This window comes from Xenopus tropicalis, chromosome 1 (assembly GCF_000004195.4).
Source record: "Xenopus tropicalis strain Nigerian chromosome 1, UCB_Xtro_10.0, whole genome shotgun sequence".
NCBI lineage: Eukaryota > Metazoa > Chordata > Amphibia > Anura > Pipidae > Xenopus > Xenopus tropicalis.
Window position 1 is genome coordinate 20,988,076 of NC_030677.2, and position 15,114 is coordinate 21,003,189.

At 44.8% G+C, this 15,114-nt stretch overlaps 1 protein-coding gene across 2 annotated transcripts in view; it reads right to left on the reverse strand.

Moving 5' to 3' along the window:
- Window positions 1-10,756: 10,756 nt before the first annotated feature.
- letm1 (leucine zipper-EF-hand containing transmembrane protein 1) overlaps window positions 10,757-15,114 on the reverse strand; it is a 28,280-nt gene continuing 23,922 nt past the window's right edge. Inside the window, exons 12-14 of one of the 2 annotated variants that reach the window (XM_012965950.3) lie at window positions 14,155-14,348; window positions 13,550-13,706; window positions 10,757-12,885 (exon numbers count right to left, since the gene is read on the reverse strand). In XM_012965950.3, coding sequence (XP_012821404.1) covers window positions 12,733-12,885; window positions 13,550-13,706; window positions 14,155-14,348 — 504 coding nt within the window. In that variant the 3' untranslated portion in view covers window positions 10,757-12,732. 2 annotated transcript variants of the gene reach the window in all.

Below are 15,114 nucleotides of genomic sequence, written 5' to 3' on the forward strand. Positions count from 1 at the left end.
AGCCGCCGTAAGGCTCCGATACGCAGTGACGACGGCAACCGGTTTATGTTACATTTTCTATGGTTTTTGTTACCTTTTCTGCCCCCCCGCCAACCAACCAAATAGCTTTCCAGCCGACAAGCCAAAGTGCTGATAAGTTAAAATGTTTAAACAGTCTCACGTTCCCCACCTGATTCAAAGGGAGGAATTTGTGCAGCCGTCAAATGGGCCGCCCAGACCTGGCCAACGCTGAGTTTTTAGCATGCTCTCTATATCAGCTTTCCGCAATGGGCAGAAAAAAAAGAAAACAGATGAGGTTAAAATGTGCCGCCGAGAGAAACAGCCATTTTTGTTGGAATGTATATTTATAATATTAATCTACATGCTAAGTATTCCTAATATATCACGTTCTGTCATGGGGAGAACATTTGAGGAAAACGACACCTGCCATTGCATAGATATTCTGCTGAAAGGGCCGAGGGAATGCCCCCAGGTACGCTAAGAGATCCTTGGGGTGCAGTTTGGCACATAAGTAGTTGTGATGCTTTTGGCAAGGTGACCTGAGGCAAAACACAAGCCAGGGGTAACTGGGGGCAACAGTGCAATTTTTCAACCATGAAAACCAAAACTGCCATCCAATTCTGCACTAATTCACTGCAACTTTCACTCTTAGGAAGAGGAATTTTAGCTTTAAGGGTTCAGGTCAGGCCCGGACTGGCAATCTGTGGGTTCTGGCAAATGCCAGAGAGGCTGCTGTAAGATGCCATAGACACTCACTATTTATTGGGCTGCTTGGGGGGCTGTTTGGGCCCCTGTGTACTTAAAATGCCAGATTAAAATCCCCCCTTGCCTAACTACCTACAGCTGCTCTGTGTAGGACCAAGAGCATTTACCCCATATACAGCCAAACAGCATGACTAGTGGATCAGGCATTTTGACCACCAGGGCCGGATTTCTCTTCTGGGTGCCCCAAGGCCGCCCCTGTTGGTCCCCCCCCACCCCGTGCGCATGTGGGAACACGCAACAACTCGCCCCCCGCAGCCACAAGTGCACATGCGCTCCTTTAAACTCCCATACGGAGCAGTGGGGGTCCCAACTGCTCCGTATAGGAGCCAAATGTAAACATTTTCTTGCGGCGGGCGGCATGCCGCCCCTAAACTTCTGCCGCCCTAGGCCCGGGCTTTTGTGGCCTCTCCACAAATCCGGGCCTGTTGACCACTAATCTCACTGTTGCATTAATAGGTTTGCATAGTAGCATAACTAACCCAGGACAGGCCCCCCCCCCCCCGCCAAAAAATCTGTAGAGGGTCCCAGCACACACAGCAACAGAAACCTGCCCCCTAGCTGCCCAACATCTCCCTTTTAGGTAGGAGAGAGGGTGGAGGCAGGGGACCCAAGCGGGGCAGACAGCTAGGTACTATAGTTTCTAAACTACAGACCCTGAGCCAGTGGGACACTGAGCAAATACCGGGTGGGCCCCAGCACTAGTGCAGGTCCAGACTGGGATTCAAAATAGATCCTGACATTTCCAGTACCCAGAGGCTCAAACAGCCCCCCCAGCCCAATAAATAGTGAGCGCCTATGGCATCTTACAGCAGCCCCTCTGGCATTTGCCAGAATCCAAACAACATTTATGTCTGCAAGTGCAACAAGCATCGCCATGTTTTTTTTCAATAATGCAATACATTATTACAGGGTTGGACTGGGCCGCCGGGACACTGGGAAAAAACCCGGTGGGCTCCGGCTCTAGTGGGCCCCGACGGCCCAGATCCGACCCTTATGGCGCTCCCCCTGCCTAACCACTCCTGCCCCGAAGCGCTAAATGTACGCGCTTGGGGAAGGACGTCGGGTGGGGGGCCCTGTGAGGGGGGTTAGGGGGGCCCTCGGGGGGGTGCAGGCTATGGGAGCGGGCCCCGGTGGGCCCTCTACACCCCAGTCCGACCCTGCATTGTTACATGTTAGTGTGCCTTTAAAACACAATGATCAATGCAACACACACACACACACAGCTTTCTATGTATGGGCCTGGTGGGAATAGTGACTGACAAGCGATTCTGAGAATGAGGGAAAAGCGTAAGGCAAGCAAAACAAGAAGTGCCCAACAGTGATTTGCTAACATTTTGGGCATAACAGCATGAAATGACATGAACCAGATGTTCCAGATTCTGGCAGTTTTGATGTGAAATAAAGAAAATGTTTCTCGATTCTTCATATTTCATTTCGGATATTTTCCCTTCTTTTGGCAGGAGTCGCATTTTACCTCCACCGAAAACATTCCCAGTATGAATAGGCGCTCTTGTACTCGCGCACAAAGGAGACAGACGACGTCTGAATCGATTATTATTATGGGTTTTTTTTTTTAAAAATCCCGTGTTTGGAAAGGACGCGGCGCTATGAGAAATCTGACACAGCAGAAATGCATGGGGGGTTTCTGGGGGTATTGTGTTCTTAGCGTGTGTTATTGTTTCGTGGTTAAGTGTTTAACTGATGAGAATGGCCAATGAGGAACATGTTTGTTTTACGTGACTATAAATATTTCACACGATGGCCGATGCCAATATCACTTTTCTAGCGGCCAAGTATAATAGCTTTGTATTATTTCTATTGTTAGGAATAACATGGCGCCTTCGCTGCAGCCTGGCTGGGTGTGCTGTGTTACACATTTACTCAGGGTCAGGCCTGTCGGGAAACCAGGAATAAACCCAGTGCACCCTTGTTGGCCCCAACAACCCAGACCCGATCCCGTAAGAAGCATCTGTGCCCCCGCTCACCACCTTCCCCTAAAGACAAAGAATTAAGTATGCAGTATGCTTGGGGGGGAGGTGATTGAGCTAGTGGTGGGGGCCCCCTGGGGTGGCAGCCCCCCTCAGTCCATCCCTGTATTTGCTAACACTGCTAACATAGGCAAGAAGCTCCCAGTTTTAGGCTTATGGCCCACAGCAGTGTCGGACTGGGGTGCCAAGGGCCCACCAGAAAACATTAGACCTTAGGCCCAATCTTCCCATGTAGACTTGAGTAATGGCCATGGTATAGGCATACAAGGCAAATGGTTGGGTGAGCAGGAGGGCCCACTGGCACCTGGGCCCACCGGGAGTTTTCCTGGTATCCCAATGGGCCAGGCTGACACTGGCCCACCAAAACAAAGCCTATGCCTTCCCAACGCCAATTCGCTTTGTTACTGGTAGGAAGGCATTTGGTGAAAATAGTCAACTGCAATAGGACATTTAACCGCAGACAACTAATCTTCCTGTCGGACATCTGCCTTATCCTGCACCTTGTAAATAGCAATGAGCACATTTTTTCTTCACTTTTTTTCAAACATATTTTTTATTACAGCGGCAAAACAGAAAATATGGCAAAATAATATCCCATAGCCATTGGTGCTGGAGTTCCATAGCGGTCTACATTGATTTTCAAGGACTGCTTGGGAGTCTTATTAACTTCTGCAGGTTGGAATCTATGCGCACCTATTATTTGTATATATCCCAAAGCCAATGCACAGATTTAAAGAATAAGAAACCCGTAAAAAAAAAATTGTGGAAAACTCCTGGGGTGCTTTTCTAAGAACTTTTGCAATTTATATTCATTTTTTTTCTTCCAGTTTCTTTACTGCCAAAACCATGAATTTTATAACAACAGCGCCACTTGCTGGTCAGTTTTTGTAACTGTACAGTCAAAGAGATGTATGTTTAGAAGTAAAACAAAGATGTATTCTGATGTTGCTCTGCTCTGCCAATATAATGAGTTTTGTAACAGCAGCTCCTCCTGCTGGTCTGATCGTGTAACTGTACAGTCAAAGAGACCCACATTCAGAAGGAAAACAGAGGAGTGTTCTGATGTTACTCTGCTCAGGAAAGAGAGGGGAAAGGGCATCTGAGGCTAGGGTTACCAGACCCCTTCAAAGCCAGGGACACGTCTAAAGGTGGCCATACACACTAAGATCTGCTAGCTTGGCAAGGTAGCCAAGCGAGCGGATCTTCTCCAGATATCCCCACCTATGGGTGAGCGATATTGGGCTAATTTAGTCATTTGGCCCTGAGGCCAAACAATCAAATTAGAACAACAGGTATAGGTGTCCCTCGGTTCGGGGATTGCATCAATGATCCGATGCAGTCCCCCATCCGTCTAAATTTCAAACCTGCCCGAGGTCTGGTCGATTTCAGGTCAGATATCGGTCGGGTAGGCCGTTGTTAGTGCCCATAAGCTGCTGAATCCGTCTAAGGGACCAATATTGGCAGCTAGAATTGGCCCGTGTATGGCCACCTTCATAAATGCAAGTTGCAGGGCACTGATTGCATTTAAATTCAGTTCCAACCAGTGCAGTCCGTACAGCTGGATTCTCCCTGAATTTGTCCCTGAATTTTCAAGTCATCTAGAAACCCTCAAACGCTCTTTCCCATCTCCTTCCAGAGCAACATCAGAATAATACTGTGTTTTCCTTGTGATTGTATATCTCTTTGACTGTACAATTACAGGATTGGACCAGCAGGTGGTGCTGTTAAAAAAAAAATCTTTATATTGGCAGTCAATAACTATAATAATAGCTCTAAAATGGTAAAAAAATAATAATGATGCACTGAGTTCTAAAGAATAGGGTATTTAACAACATTATCCCTTTAATGAATATACAGTGAGTAGGATTTTGGATGCAGGTATTTCCAATGATGGATTGGATGGTAAGAAAGGGAAACATTGCTACGGTTTAGTGTGTGTGTAAGTGACCTTGCCCGGCACCCAGTCTGTGTAATACTCGCTACTCACATTCCTTTCCCTGAATGGGCACATAGATGCACGTAACCTTCTATAAATCAGACTTCTAAATTACATCTGACCTCAAGTGCCGAAATACCTCTCTCTATTTACATAGGGAATAACTCAAATATATGCATACAACCCAACAGGATATTTCAAAACCTAAAAAAAAGGGCAGAAAATTAATAGAAATGAATATTGGAGCTTGTTCAGTGTGTGTTCCCATGTTATTTTGTTTTGCACCATATTCAGTAATGTAAAGCAGCTGGAGAGGTTTATAGCGATTAATCACGGGGAGAATTCATTTGGAAAGTCAGCGAGGGCTGTAGCACAACCAACCAGCGATTCGAAATAATCCGCGTCCTTCTGGGGTACGAAGTTTCAGGTTTTGCCATGATGGGAAAACAAAAAATTCTCAAAAAAAAAAAATATGATTGTGAATGTTGGAAGCTGTCATCAAAAGAGCCCATTAAGTTGGCAGGTAGGAAGCAATTTTGAAAAGATGGAAAGTAATATCTCAAGAGCTTTCTAAAAGCCTCATCTGCAGTCTGTCTATAACTCATCAGGTTTGCTATGTAGGCAGGGATTCCTTGTGCTAATGATTCCAGGCAGAGATAGTGTGGGGAATAATGTCTTCCATGGATGCTATCCCATTCTTTACTCTCCCTACCTAGTGTAAGATGGTGCCTATAGTAGCAGTGGGGGGATAATAGCCTCTGGGAAGGGACTGGGGCTGTGGGATAGCAGGTATAGTAGGGAGAGATGGTGCCTATAGTAGCAGTGGGGGGATAATAGCCTCTGGGAAGGGACTGGGGCTGTGGGATAGCAGGTATAGTAGGGAGAGATGGTGCCTATAGTAGCAGTGGGGGGATAATAGCCTCTGGGAAGGGACTGTGGCTGTGGGATAGCAGGTATAATAGGGAGAGATGGTGCCTATAGTAGCAGTGGGATAATAGCCTCTGGGAAGGGACTGGGGCTGTGGGATAGCAGGTATAGTAGGGAGAGATGGTGCCTATAGTAGCAGTGGGGGGATAATAGCCTCTGGGAAGGGACTGGGGCTGTGGGATAGCAGGTATAGTAGGGAGAGATGGTGCCTATAGTAGCAGTGGGGGGATAATAGCCTCTGGGAAGGGACTGTGGCTGTGGGATAGCAGGTATAGTAGGGAGAGATGGTGCCTATAGTAGCAGTTGGGGGATAATAGCCTCTGGGAAGGGACTGTGGCTGTGGGATAGTAGGGAGAGATGGTGCCTATAGTAGCAGTGGGGGGATAATAGCCTCTGGGAAGGGGGTGTGGCTGTGGGATAGCAGGTATAGTAGGGAGAGATGGTGCCTATAGTAGCAGTGGGGGGGATAATAGCCTCTGGGAAGGGACTGGGGCTGTGGGATAGCAGGTATAGTAGGGAGAGATGGTGCCTATACTAGCAGTGGGGGGATAATAGCCTCTGGGAAGGGACTGGGGCTGTGGGATAGCAGGTATAGTAGGGAGAGATGGTGCCTACAGTAGCAGTGGGGGGATAATAGCCTCTGGGAAGGGACTGGGGCTGTGGGATAGCAGGTATAGTAGGGAGAGATGGTGCCTATAGTAGCAGTGGGGGGACAATAGTCTCTGGGAAGGGACTATGGCTTTATATGGGCACAGAACCCCTCAGTGACTGCTACTATCCTTATTTACAGTAGGGGGTACATTATCCCTTATAATACATGAGTGATACTCAGAGTTCCCTGTATAACTCAGCCTGCAGCCTTGTGCCTTTATATGGTCACAGAACCCCTCAGTGACTTCTAATATCCTTATCATTTACAGTAGGGGGTACATTATCCCTTATAATACATGAGTGATACTCAGAGTTCCCTGTATAACTCAGCCTGCAGCCTTGTGCCTTTATATGGGCACAGAACCCCTCAGTGACTTCTAATATCCTTATCATTTACAGTAGGGGGTACATTATCCCGTATAATACATGAGTGATACTCAGAGTTCCCTGTATAACTCAGCCTGCAGCCTTGTGCCTTTATATGGGCACAGAACCCCTCAGTGACTGCTAATATTTTTGTGTTTTACAAAAAGTGTAATTATTCCTTTATTATAGTTTATGCTTTAATTACAATGTAAGATATAGGCTGGGATATAGATACAGGGTGGGTGTATTGGGGCATGCTTGGCTGGAAAGTGCATCAATCAGAAAATAAAATAAAATACATAGGAATGTATGGGATCTGATGGCAGCTCAGAAGCCAAGACTTATACAACACTTACACATTATCATACTGCTACTTATATATATGCTTCTTATTGTAACAGAGCTGCAATTGCCCCTGTAGTGTAGCAGCTGTACTGGAGTGCCATCTAGTGGCGTTTGTGTGTATTACAACAAGCACTGCTATGAGTCTGTAGAACCTTTTCTGTACAGAGGGACAGTGATCCATCACAATATATGTTTGGGGATCAGATTATAATAAGAGCAAAGTTACCAGGACACATGGACACCTGCGCTACTGGGCGGCGTATTGTCACCATATACTTTAGTCAGTTGCCGGACCTTTGGCTTGTTTGCACTCAGTGTGAAAGTTTGTATATTCAGAATGTGCTGCACCCTTCTTGGTCTCCCTCAGGCCCCGACTGGCAATCTAGATTCTGGTAAATGTCAGAGGGGCTATTTACTGGGCCCATGGGGGGCTATTTGGGCCTCTGTGTACTTGAAATGACAGGACCAATTCTGATTCCCCGTTCAGACCCGGTCTCTCCTTTTGTTGCACCTGGTGGGATCCTGTGCAATTTGATCTATGAGCAAAATCTATTGCAATTTTCCCAGCAGGAACCACAAATTACACACCTTAAGGACTCCCTAACAACTATTTCCAAATGCTAATAAACTCCTAGAACAACCCCCACCAGGCTCACCTCCCACAGGCAGCATAGGGCAGGCAGAGTATGGCGCACACACAGGCAGCATAGGGCAGGCAGAGTATGGCGCACACAAAGGCAGCACAGGGCAGGCAGAGTATGGCGCACACACAGGCAGCTTAGGGCAGGCAGAGAATGGAACACACAGGCAGCATAGGGCAGGCAGAGTATGGCACATAGGAAGCATAGGGCAGGCAGAGTATGGCACACACAGGCAGCATAGGACAGGCAGAGTATGGCACACACAGGCAGCATAGGGCAGGCAGAGTATGGCCCACACAGGCAGCATAGGGCAGGCAGAGTATGGAACACACAGGCAGCATAGGGCAGGTAGAGTATGGAACACACAGGCAGCATAAGGCAGGCAGAGTATGGCACACACAGAGGCAGCATAGGGCAGGCAGAGTATGGCGCACACACAGGCAGTATAGGGCAGGCAGAGTATGGCGCACACACAGGCAGCATAGAGCAGGCAGAGTATGGGGCACAGACAGCTTAGGGCAGGCAGAGAATGGAACACACAGGCAGCATAGGGCAGGCAGAGTATGGCACACACAGGCAGCATAGGGCAGGCAGAGTATGGCACACACAGGCAGGGTAGGGCAGGCAGAGTATGGCACACACAGGCAGCATAGGGCAGGCAGAGTATGGCACACACAGGCAGGGTAGGGCAGGCAGAGTATGGCACACACAGGCAGCATAGGGCAGAGTATGGAACACACAGGCATTTCATTTTGTATTATTAGCTCTTTCTTCAGCAGCTCTTCAGTTTGGTATTTCAGCAGCTATCTTGTTGCTAGGGTCCAGTTTAACCTAACAGCAGGCAGGGTTTTGAATGAGAGATGAGAATATAAATAGGAGTAATAAAAGATGACAATAATAATAAAACTGGAGCCTTGCATCGCACTAGTTTATGGGCTGCCGGAGTCAGTGACCCCCATTTTAAAGCAGAGGCAGATCAAGCTTTCCAGGCACCCCAACAGGCCCCTCAAGCCTGTCCAGGCCCCCTGCATGTGACCATGTGCTGATGCGCGCAAGTATGTGCGGTGATGTCATGAAGGGGAGAGTGTGCAGCAACAAGCAGTGGGGGGGGCAAGAGAGCTTGGAGTAAGGGTTGGCAGAAGAAGTACCTGCCCAGTGCCCTTCACCATTGCACACTAGGTAGGTGCCTCTATTGCCTACCTCTACTTCTGGCCCTGCTTGAAAGAGTCTGAAGAAGGCAAATAATTTAAAAACTATAGAAAACAAAAAATGAAGACCATCTGAAAAGTTGCTAATAGCTTGCAGTTCAATAACATAAAGTTAACGTAAAGGTAAACTATCCTTTTAATAAAATATGATTTACATATCCCCGATCCATACCCAATCTAAGTAGGAACCTTCCTTTACCTGCGCCTCGCACAGCCATTGTGTGCAAACCCCTACTCGCTTATATTAGGAACAATTCAAACAAAGACGCCATTCTGATGAATTGCAAACATAATTTATTTAAATTAACATAACCAATTTTTTCCGATTCTTTTTTGCTTTTTAAATAATCATTTAAAACAAATTTTCTTAAAAAAAAAACAAAAAACCCAAAAGGCGCATGATCAGTACAACACACCCAGTGTCCCTTTAATGTCCATTCAGAATGGGATCGGACTCTGTGCTACAGACAAACAAGGGGAGTGTTTTAAAACCAGTTGCTTGAAAGCTACAGACAGAGCTCAGGGGCCGTAAGGGGAAAGTACTGGATCATTCTCTAATGCCCAGAAGAACCATACAATATAGGAGGTATTAACGGTGGCTTTGTGACCCCAGCAAATCCACAATTATCTCTCCCCCCAGCTCTGATTTACATGGTATTGTCCTGATAAGTGGTACAGGTATGGGACCTGTTATCCAGAATGCTCAAGACCTGGAGTCTCTCCATAATTTGGATCTCCATAATATCTAATTAAAATAATTTTAACATTAATTAAACCCAATAGGGCTGTTCTGCCCCCAATAAGGGGTAATTATATCTTAGTTGGGATCAAGTACAGGTACTGTTTTATTATTACAGAGAAAAGGGAATCATTTAACCATTAAATAAACCCAATAGGGCTGTTCTGCCCCCAATAAGGGGTAATTATATCTTAGTTGGGATCAAGTACAGGTACTGTTTTATTATTACAGAGAAAAGGGAATCATTTAACCATGAAATAAACCCAATAGGGCTGTTCTGCCCCAATAAGGGGTAATTATATCTTAGTTGGGATCAAGTACAGGTACTGTTTTATTATTACAGAGAAAAGGGAATCATTTAACCATTAAATAAACCCAATAGGGCTGTTCTGCCCCAATAAGGGGTAATTATATCTTAGTTGGGATCAAGTACAGGTACTGTTTTATTATTACAGAGAAAAGGGAATCATTTAACCATGAAATAAACCCAATAGGGCTGTTCTGCCCCCAATAAGGGGTAATTATATCTTAGTTAGGATCAAGTACAGGTACTATTTTATTATTAACAGAGAAAAGGGAATCATTTAACCATTAAATAAACCCAATAGGGCTGTTCTGCCCCAATAAGGGGTAATTATATCTTAGTTGGGATCAAGTACAGGTACTGTTTTATTATTACAGAGAAAAAGGGAATCATTTTAAAAAAAAATAATTATTTGATTATAATGAAGTTTATGGGACACGGTCATCCCATACTTTGGAGCTTTCTGAATAACGGATCATTTACCTGTAATAAGCTCATAGTGAATCAGAAGGGAAAGTTGGCCTATTTCTAAGTGGGGGGCAGCACATATTGTATGTTCAGGTTATTAATGGTGCTGGTTCAGTGTAGGTAGGGGGGCAACCCAAGGCAGACAAGACTAAATTCCAACTGCAAGCACCAATATCAGAGCTGAGGGCTATAGTTCGGCCACGTGTAGAAGGAAAAGCCAAGCAATATGGCAGCTCACAGGCTTTATGTATAAATGCTGAGAGAGCAGCTATGGTCTCATAAAATGAGTGCAAGATATGGAAGTTATGAATAGGTAGGCTTTGAGTCTATATTGCACTCAGTGTAAAAGGTTTACATTTGCTGTACTGTACTGTACATACTACATATCAATATAAAGGCAATATTTTCAGATTGCTTGCTAATTTCAGGTTCCACTGGACGGGTTTGAAACCACTGCAGTCAATCCAAAAAGAAAACAAATGAAAAGGTAAAAGCAACAAAACACCCACAAAATACACAGTTGCCCCTATAAGGCTGCTGAAGGGGTGGGAGGGATTCAAGTCCAACTGACCAATCAAAGTGGCTTAACAGATATAGTGCAGAAGCATTTTCATCGGCGGTACCGTAACACTACTATATGGCTACACTCATACACGGCCTATAGTGCATTGTTCCAAAGTATTATTTGTCGAATTAACACGAAGCGACAGACAATATGCATAAAGCAGCAGCAGCACAGACCATTGGTTAGTTCCAGGATTCAACTACACAGAGGCCCAAACAGCCCCCCCCAGCCCAATAAATAGTGAGTGTCTGTGGCATCTTACAGCAGCCCCTCTGGCATTTGCCTGAACCCACAGATTGCCAGTCCCGGCCTGAGCCCTAGTAACACGGGTCTGGCAAAGGGCAGTGATATATTTGAGACAAGTTTATGTTGCCTTTAAAGGGAAACTTTATTCCCAGCTCACATCTGTGCTAATGCTCACTTTAGTGCAGCACTTATACAATTGGATCTGTTGAGGACAATCACTTTCTAAATGGCAAGCCCTGGTAAATTGCTTGATCTTGCCCCAACTGAAGGGGCAAATATTATGGTAACTGGCTAATAAAGTATGTTCTATACCTGTTTGGGATATGGATAATTTAGATTACATGCTGAGCAATAGGAAGGATACTAGCACTGGTACAAGGGTATAGACTACGGGAGCATGTTACTGACAGTCAACACTTACGAGCCTTGGGTGCCAGGGCCACTCTGACTAGCCAATGGGTTTCATAAATATATATAATAAGTTGGCCAAGGAAATGGTCAGCCAAGCTACAATGGACGAGTGCTGCCGCTTTAAATGCATTAAAAAAAATAATAGGAAACACTGACAAATACATTCCTAGTGCATAATTCATAAAGCACCCGCAGGACCGGCACATAAATAGATATTTTCTATGCTCTTCATGGAGCCGATTCCCCTGGAAAGCAATAAACCATTATAATACATTCTCTGCCAGTGAGGCAACAGCATGAATTTAAATTAAGGTTCAAGTGAAACAAACACAAAATGCCATTAGAGATCAAAGCGGCGGCAGAACAGCAGTAAAAATACTTAAGTTTAAAGACCATCGGGCCAGTGGCACACTGCAACCATTGCCCGCTGCCCTGCATGGTTTGGAAAGAACCTTTATCACTTTTAAAGGGGAACTATTCTATATAATAAATGTAAAATTGTGCAGAGTGCTCTTCTGAGCACTTTTGCCATTTATATATTTTTTTTAAATTTCACGATATCCCCAGTTTATCATCAGCCCCCTTGGGGGCGCTCAGGTTACACCTTTATGATATTAGCAGTGTAAAAACTGATGATATCATGACATTTAAAAATATATATATAAACAACATAAAATGCAAAAGTTCTCAGAAGATCTCTTCTCTTTTACTATATAAAAGGGGTTACAATTAAAAACAAGACTTACTTATGAACAGGGCACATTTTCTCTTTAAAAATGCAGGAATGAGTTAGACAAGCACTGGCTAGACACTAGCACTCGGTCGCTCGCTTGAACTATAACTATACCTGTGTTAGGCAAGTGACAGTGATATAGGATTATATATATACTGGATATATAAATTATGATGTTGCCTATTAGGAATTTGAATACAACACAAACATTTTTCAAAATGCCGTAGAAAGTCCCAAGTGCAGGTCTGATACTATGGAATGACTGTAATTAACCCTTTTGGATCAATGAAGCTTTTATTTCACTCCAAAAAATGAATATATATGTTGCTTGGCAATTAAACCACCCCCCAAAAAAAAGCAAGTCGGGACACAGTAGCAGCTCTATGGATAGTTTACACGATGAGGGGAGAGCAGAGGATATGATTATTTCCTTTCTTGGCTAATTCTGTGCTTCTGCTGCCTGCTCCTTCTCCACCTTTTCCTTTGCCTTCTCCTTCTCAGCCAGTTTCTCTTCCTTCTGGAGCAGTTCCATGATCTCAGCGACTTGGCTTGTAGAGATGTCTATATCTTCCTTGTCAATCAGCTCCACCACCTGCATGATGGGAATGGCAAAAGCCCAGAGTCAGTCTCCGATAATCGTATTAAGAAGCAAAATGGTTGCCCTGGGCATAAGCAACCAATGAGATGTTTGCTTTTAACAGGTGAACAGTAAATTGTACTTGCTGATTGGTTGCTATGGGTTACTGCTCCTGGACAAACTTAGTGCCTTATATTAGATAATCCCAATAGAGTATATACAGTGCACAGCGGACTGAGTACAATTTTGGGGTTTACATCCCCTTTAAGACACTTACAGTATATTAATGATTTATTTACAGGTCTCCATAGAAATCAGATATTAGAAGCAAAGGTTTGCCATGGGCATAAGTAGTTGCTTTCTAGGGATGTTGCAGGGGAGTCCCCCAGCTTTCTGGGAGTTGCAGTTTAGCAAGATATACCATCATTTATAGCATAAGGCACCAAGAGATAGAAATCTATATAAAGTGTATAGGGGACACTTACATAAATTATTCATATAGTGGTGATGCGTACCCGACCCCAACCTGTCGGTTTGTTACCCACACCCGACCCTAACCAGGCAATTCTTAGTATTTATAGACCTGTGCCTGCCCCGCCCTTCTATGATGTCACAAAAGAGGTGGGGCATTAGAACATGAACCTATAAACACAGACTTTCTGAAACCTCTAGAACCAACCTTAGCCACATCATCTAAGTCGATTTTGCCATCTTTATTTTCATCCAGGGCTGCGGCGATTCTCTGCAGCTTCTGCTCCGGGATTTTCTGGATGTGCCTCATGATGCTGATCAGCTCGTTGATGCTGACGAGGTTTTCCCTAAAGGCGAAATACAATCTGTGTACAGCAGACAGGTACAATTAAAATGAGGCGGCAGTGCAAGCGGGAAAAAGAAGCGTTGGGTGGGGAAAGAGGGTCGAGGAGGCTGCAATTACGCCAACGATTCATTCTTAATTGACCTGAAAGTAATTGCATTAAGAGCTAGAATCAAGATCTTACATTCTGTAGGGCGTTACCGATTCCCGAAAGAGCAAAGGTCAAACCACAGCAATGACAGCAACATTACAAAGACCACAAATAAAAGTTCATGAACACATATATGGATATACAGAGCAGATGACAGAGGGCAGTCACTCTGGTACAACTTGCCACTGACTGCCAGCATGCAGGGTACCTGGGTGCAACCAGTTTTGCACATGGGACATATCTACTTATTTTCTTCTTTTTAAAACACTGCCCACAGTTACACCTTTAGCCCCAACCAAGCAAATGAACCAACTCTTACCCGACAGGAGGAACAGATCCCTTTTCGATGTGCTCATCCAACACTTTCTCTTCGTTCTCCAGTTCGGAGATGATTTTGTCCATCTGGCCGATCATCCTGTTCACTCTCTTCGTTAGGATCTTGCTCGCCTTTGTCTCCTGCAGCACTTTCTCTTGGCCCGTTTTAGAGAGCTCTTTCTTGATTTCTTGCAGGTCCTGCAGCAATAATAAAAGGGGGGGTTAGGCTTCTGGTAATGGTGGAACTGGTTCCTATATAATCTTATTTCTATGTACTATAATATTATTATATCACTCAAAACACTTTCCCAATTTAACCTAATCACAGCAATTAAAGGAGAAGGAAAGGTAAAAACTAAGTAAGCTTTATCAGAAAGGTCTATGTCAGGGATCCCCAACCTTTTATATCTGTGAGCAACATTCAAGTAGAAAAGGTGTTGGGGAGCAACACAAGCATGAAAAAAGTTCCAGAGGTGCCAAATATGCTATTGATTGGCTAAAACCAAGCCAGGAATTAAAATATATGCCCCTGCTTTGAGGCCACTGGGAGCAACATCCAAGGGGTTGGTTGCCCTGAGCCACTGGTTGGGGACCACTGGTCTATGTAAATACAGCCATAAGCACTCACAGTAACGCTGTCCTCTATCAAAAGAAACACAGGATTTTGTGTTTCCTTTTTTGTAAACATGTTCTTAGGGGCGTCCTCTCTCGGAAAAATCGTTCATTCCGGGGGCACAGCTCTCTCCTCTCTCCTGCTCCTCCTCCCATAAGAATTCATAAAACTCCCTCCCCCTCCCTTAGGAATGTGTGATCTGAGCTATAAAGGCTAGAGCTGCAGCAGGAAGCTATGAAGACCAAGCTAAAATGGCAGCCGCAATCAGAGAAAGCTTCTAGGGCACTTTACTCAGGTATGTTAATGGTTATTGCAGAATAAATATATTGTTCTAGGTGGCACCAATGTGGC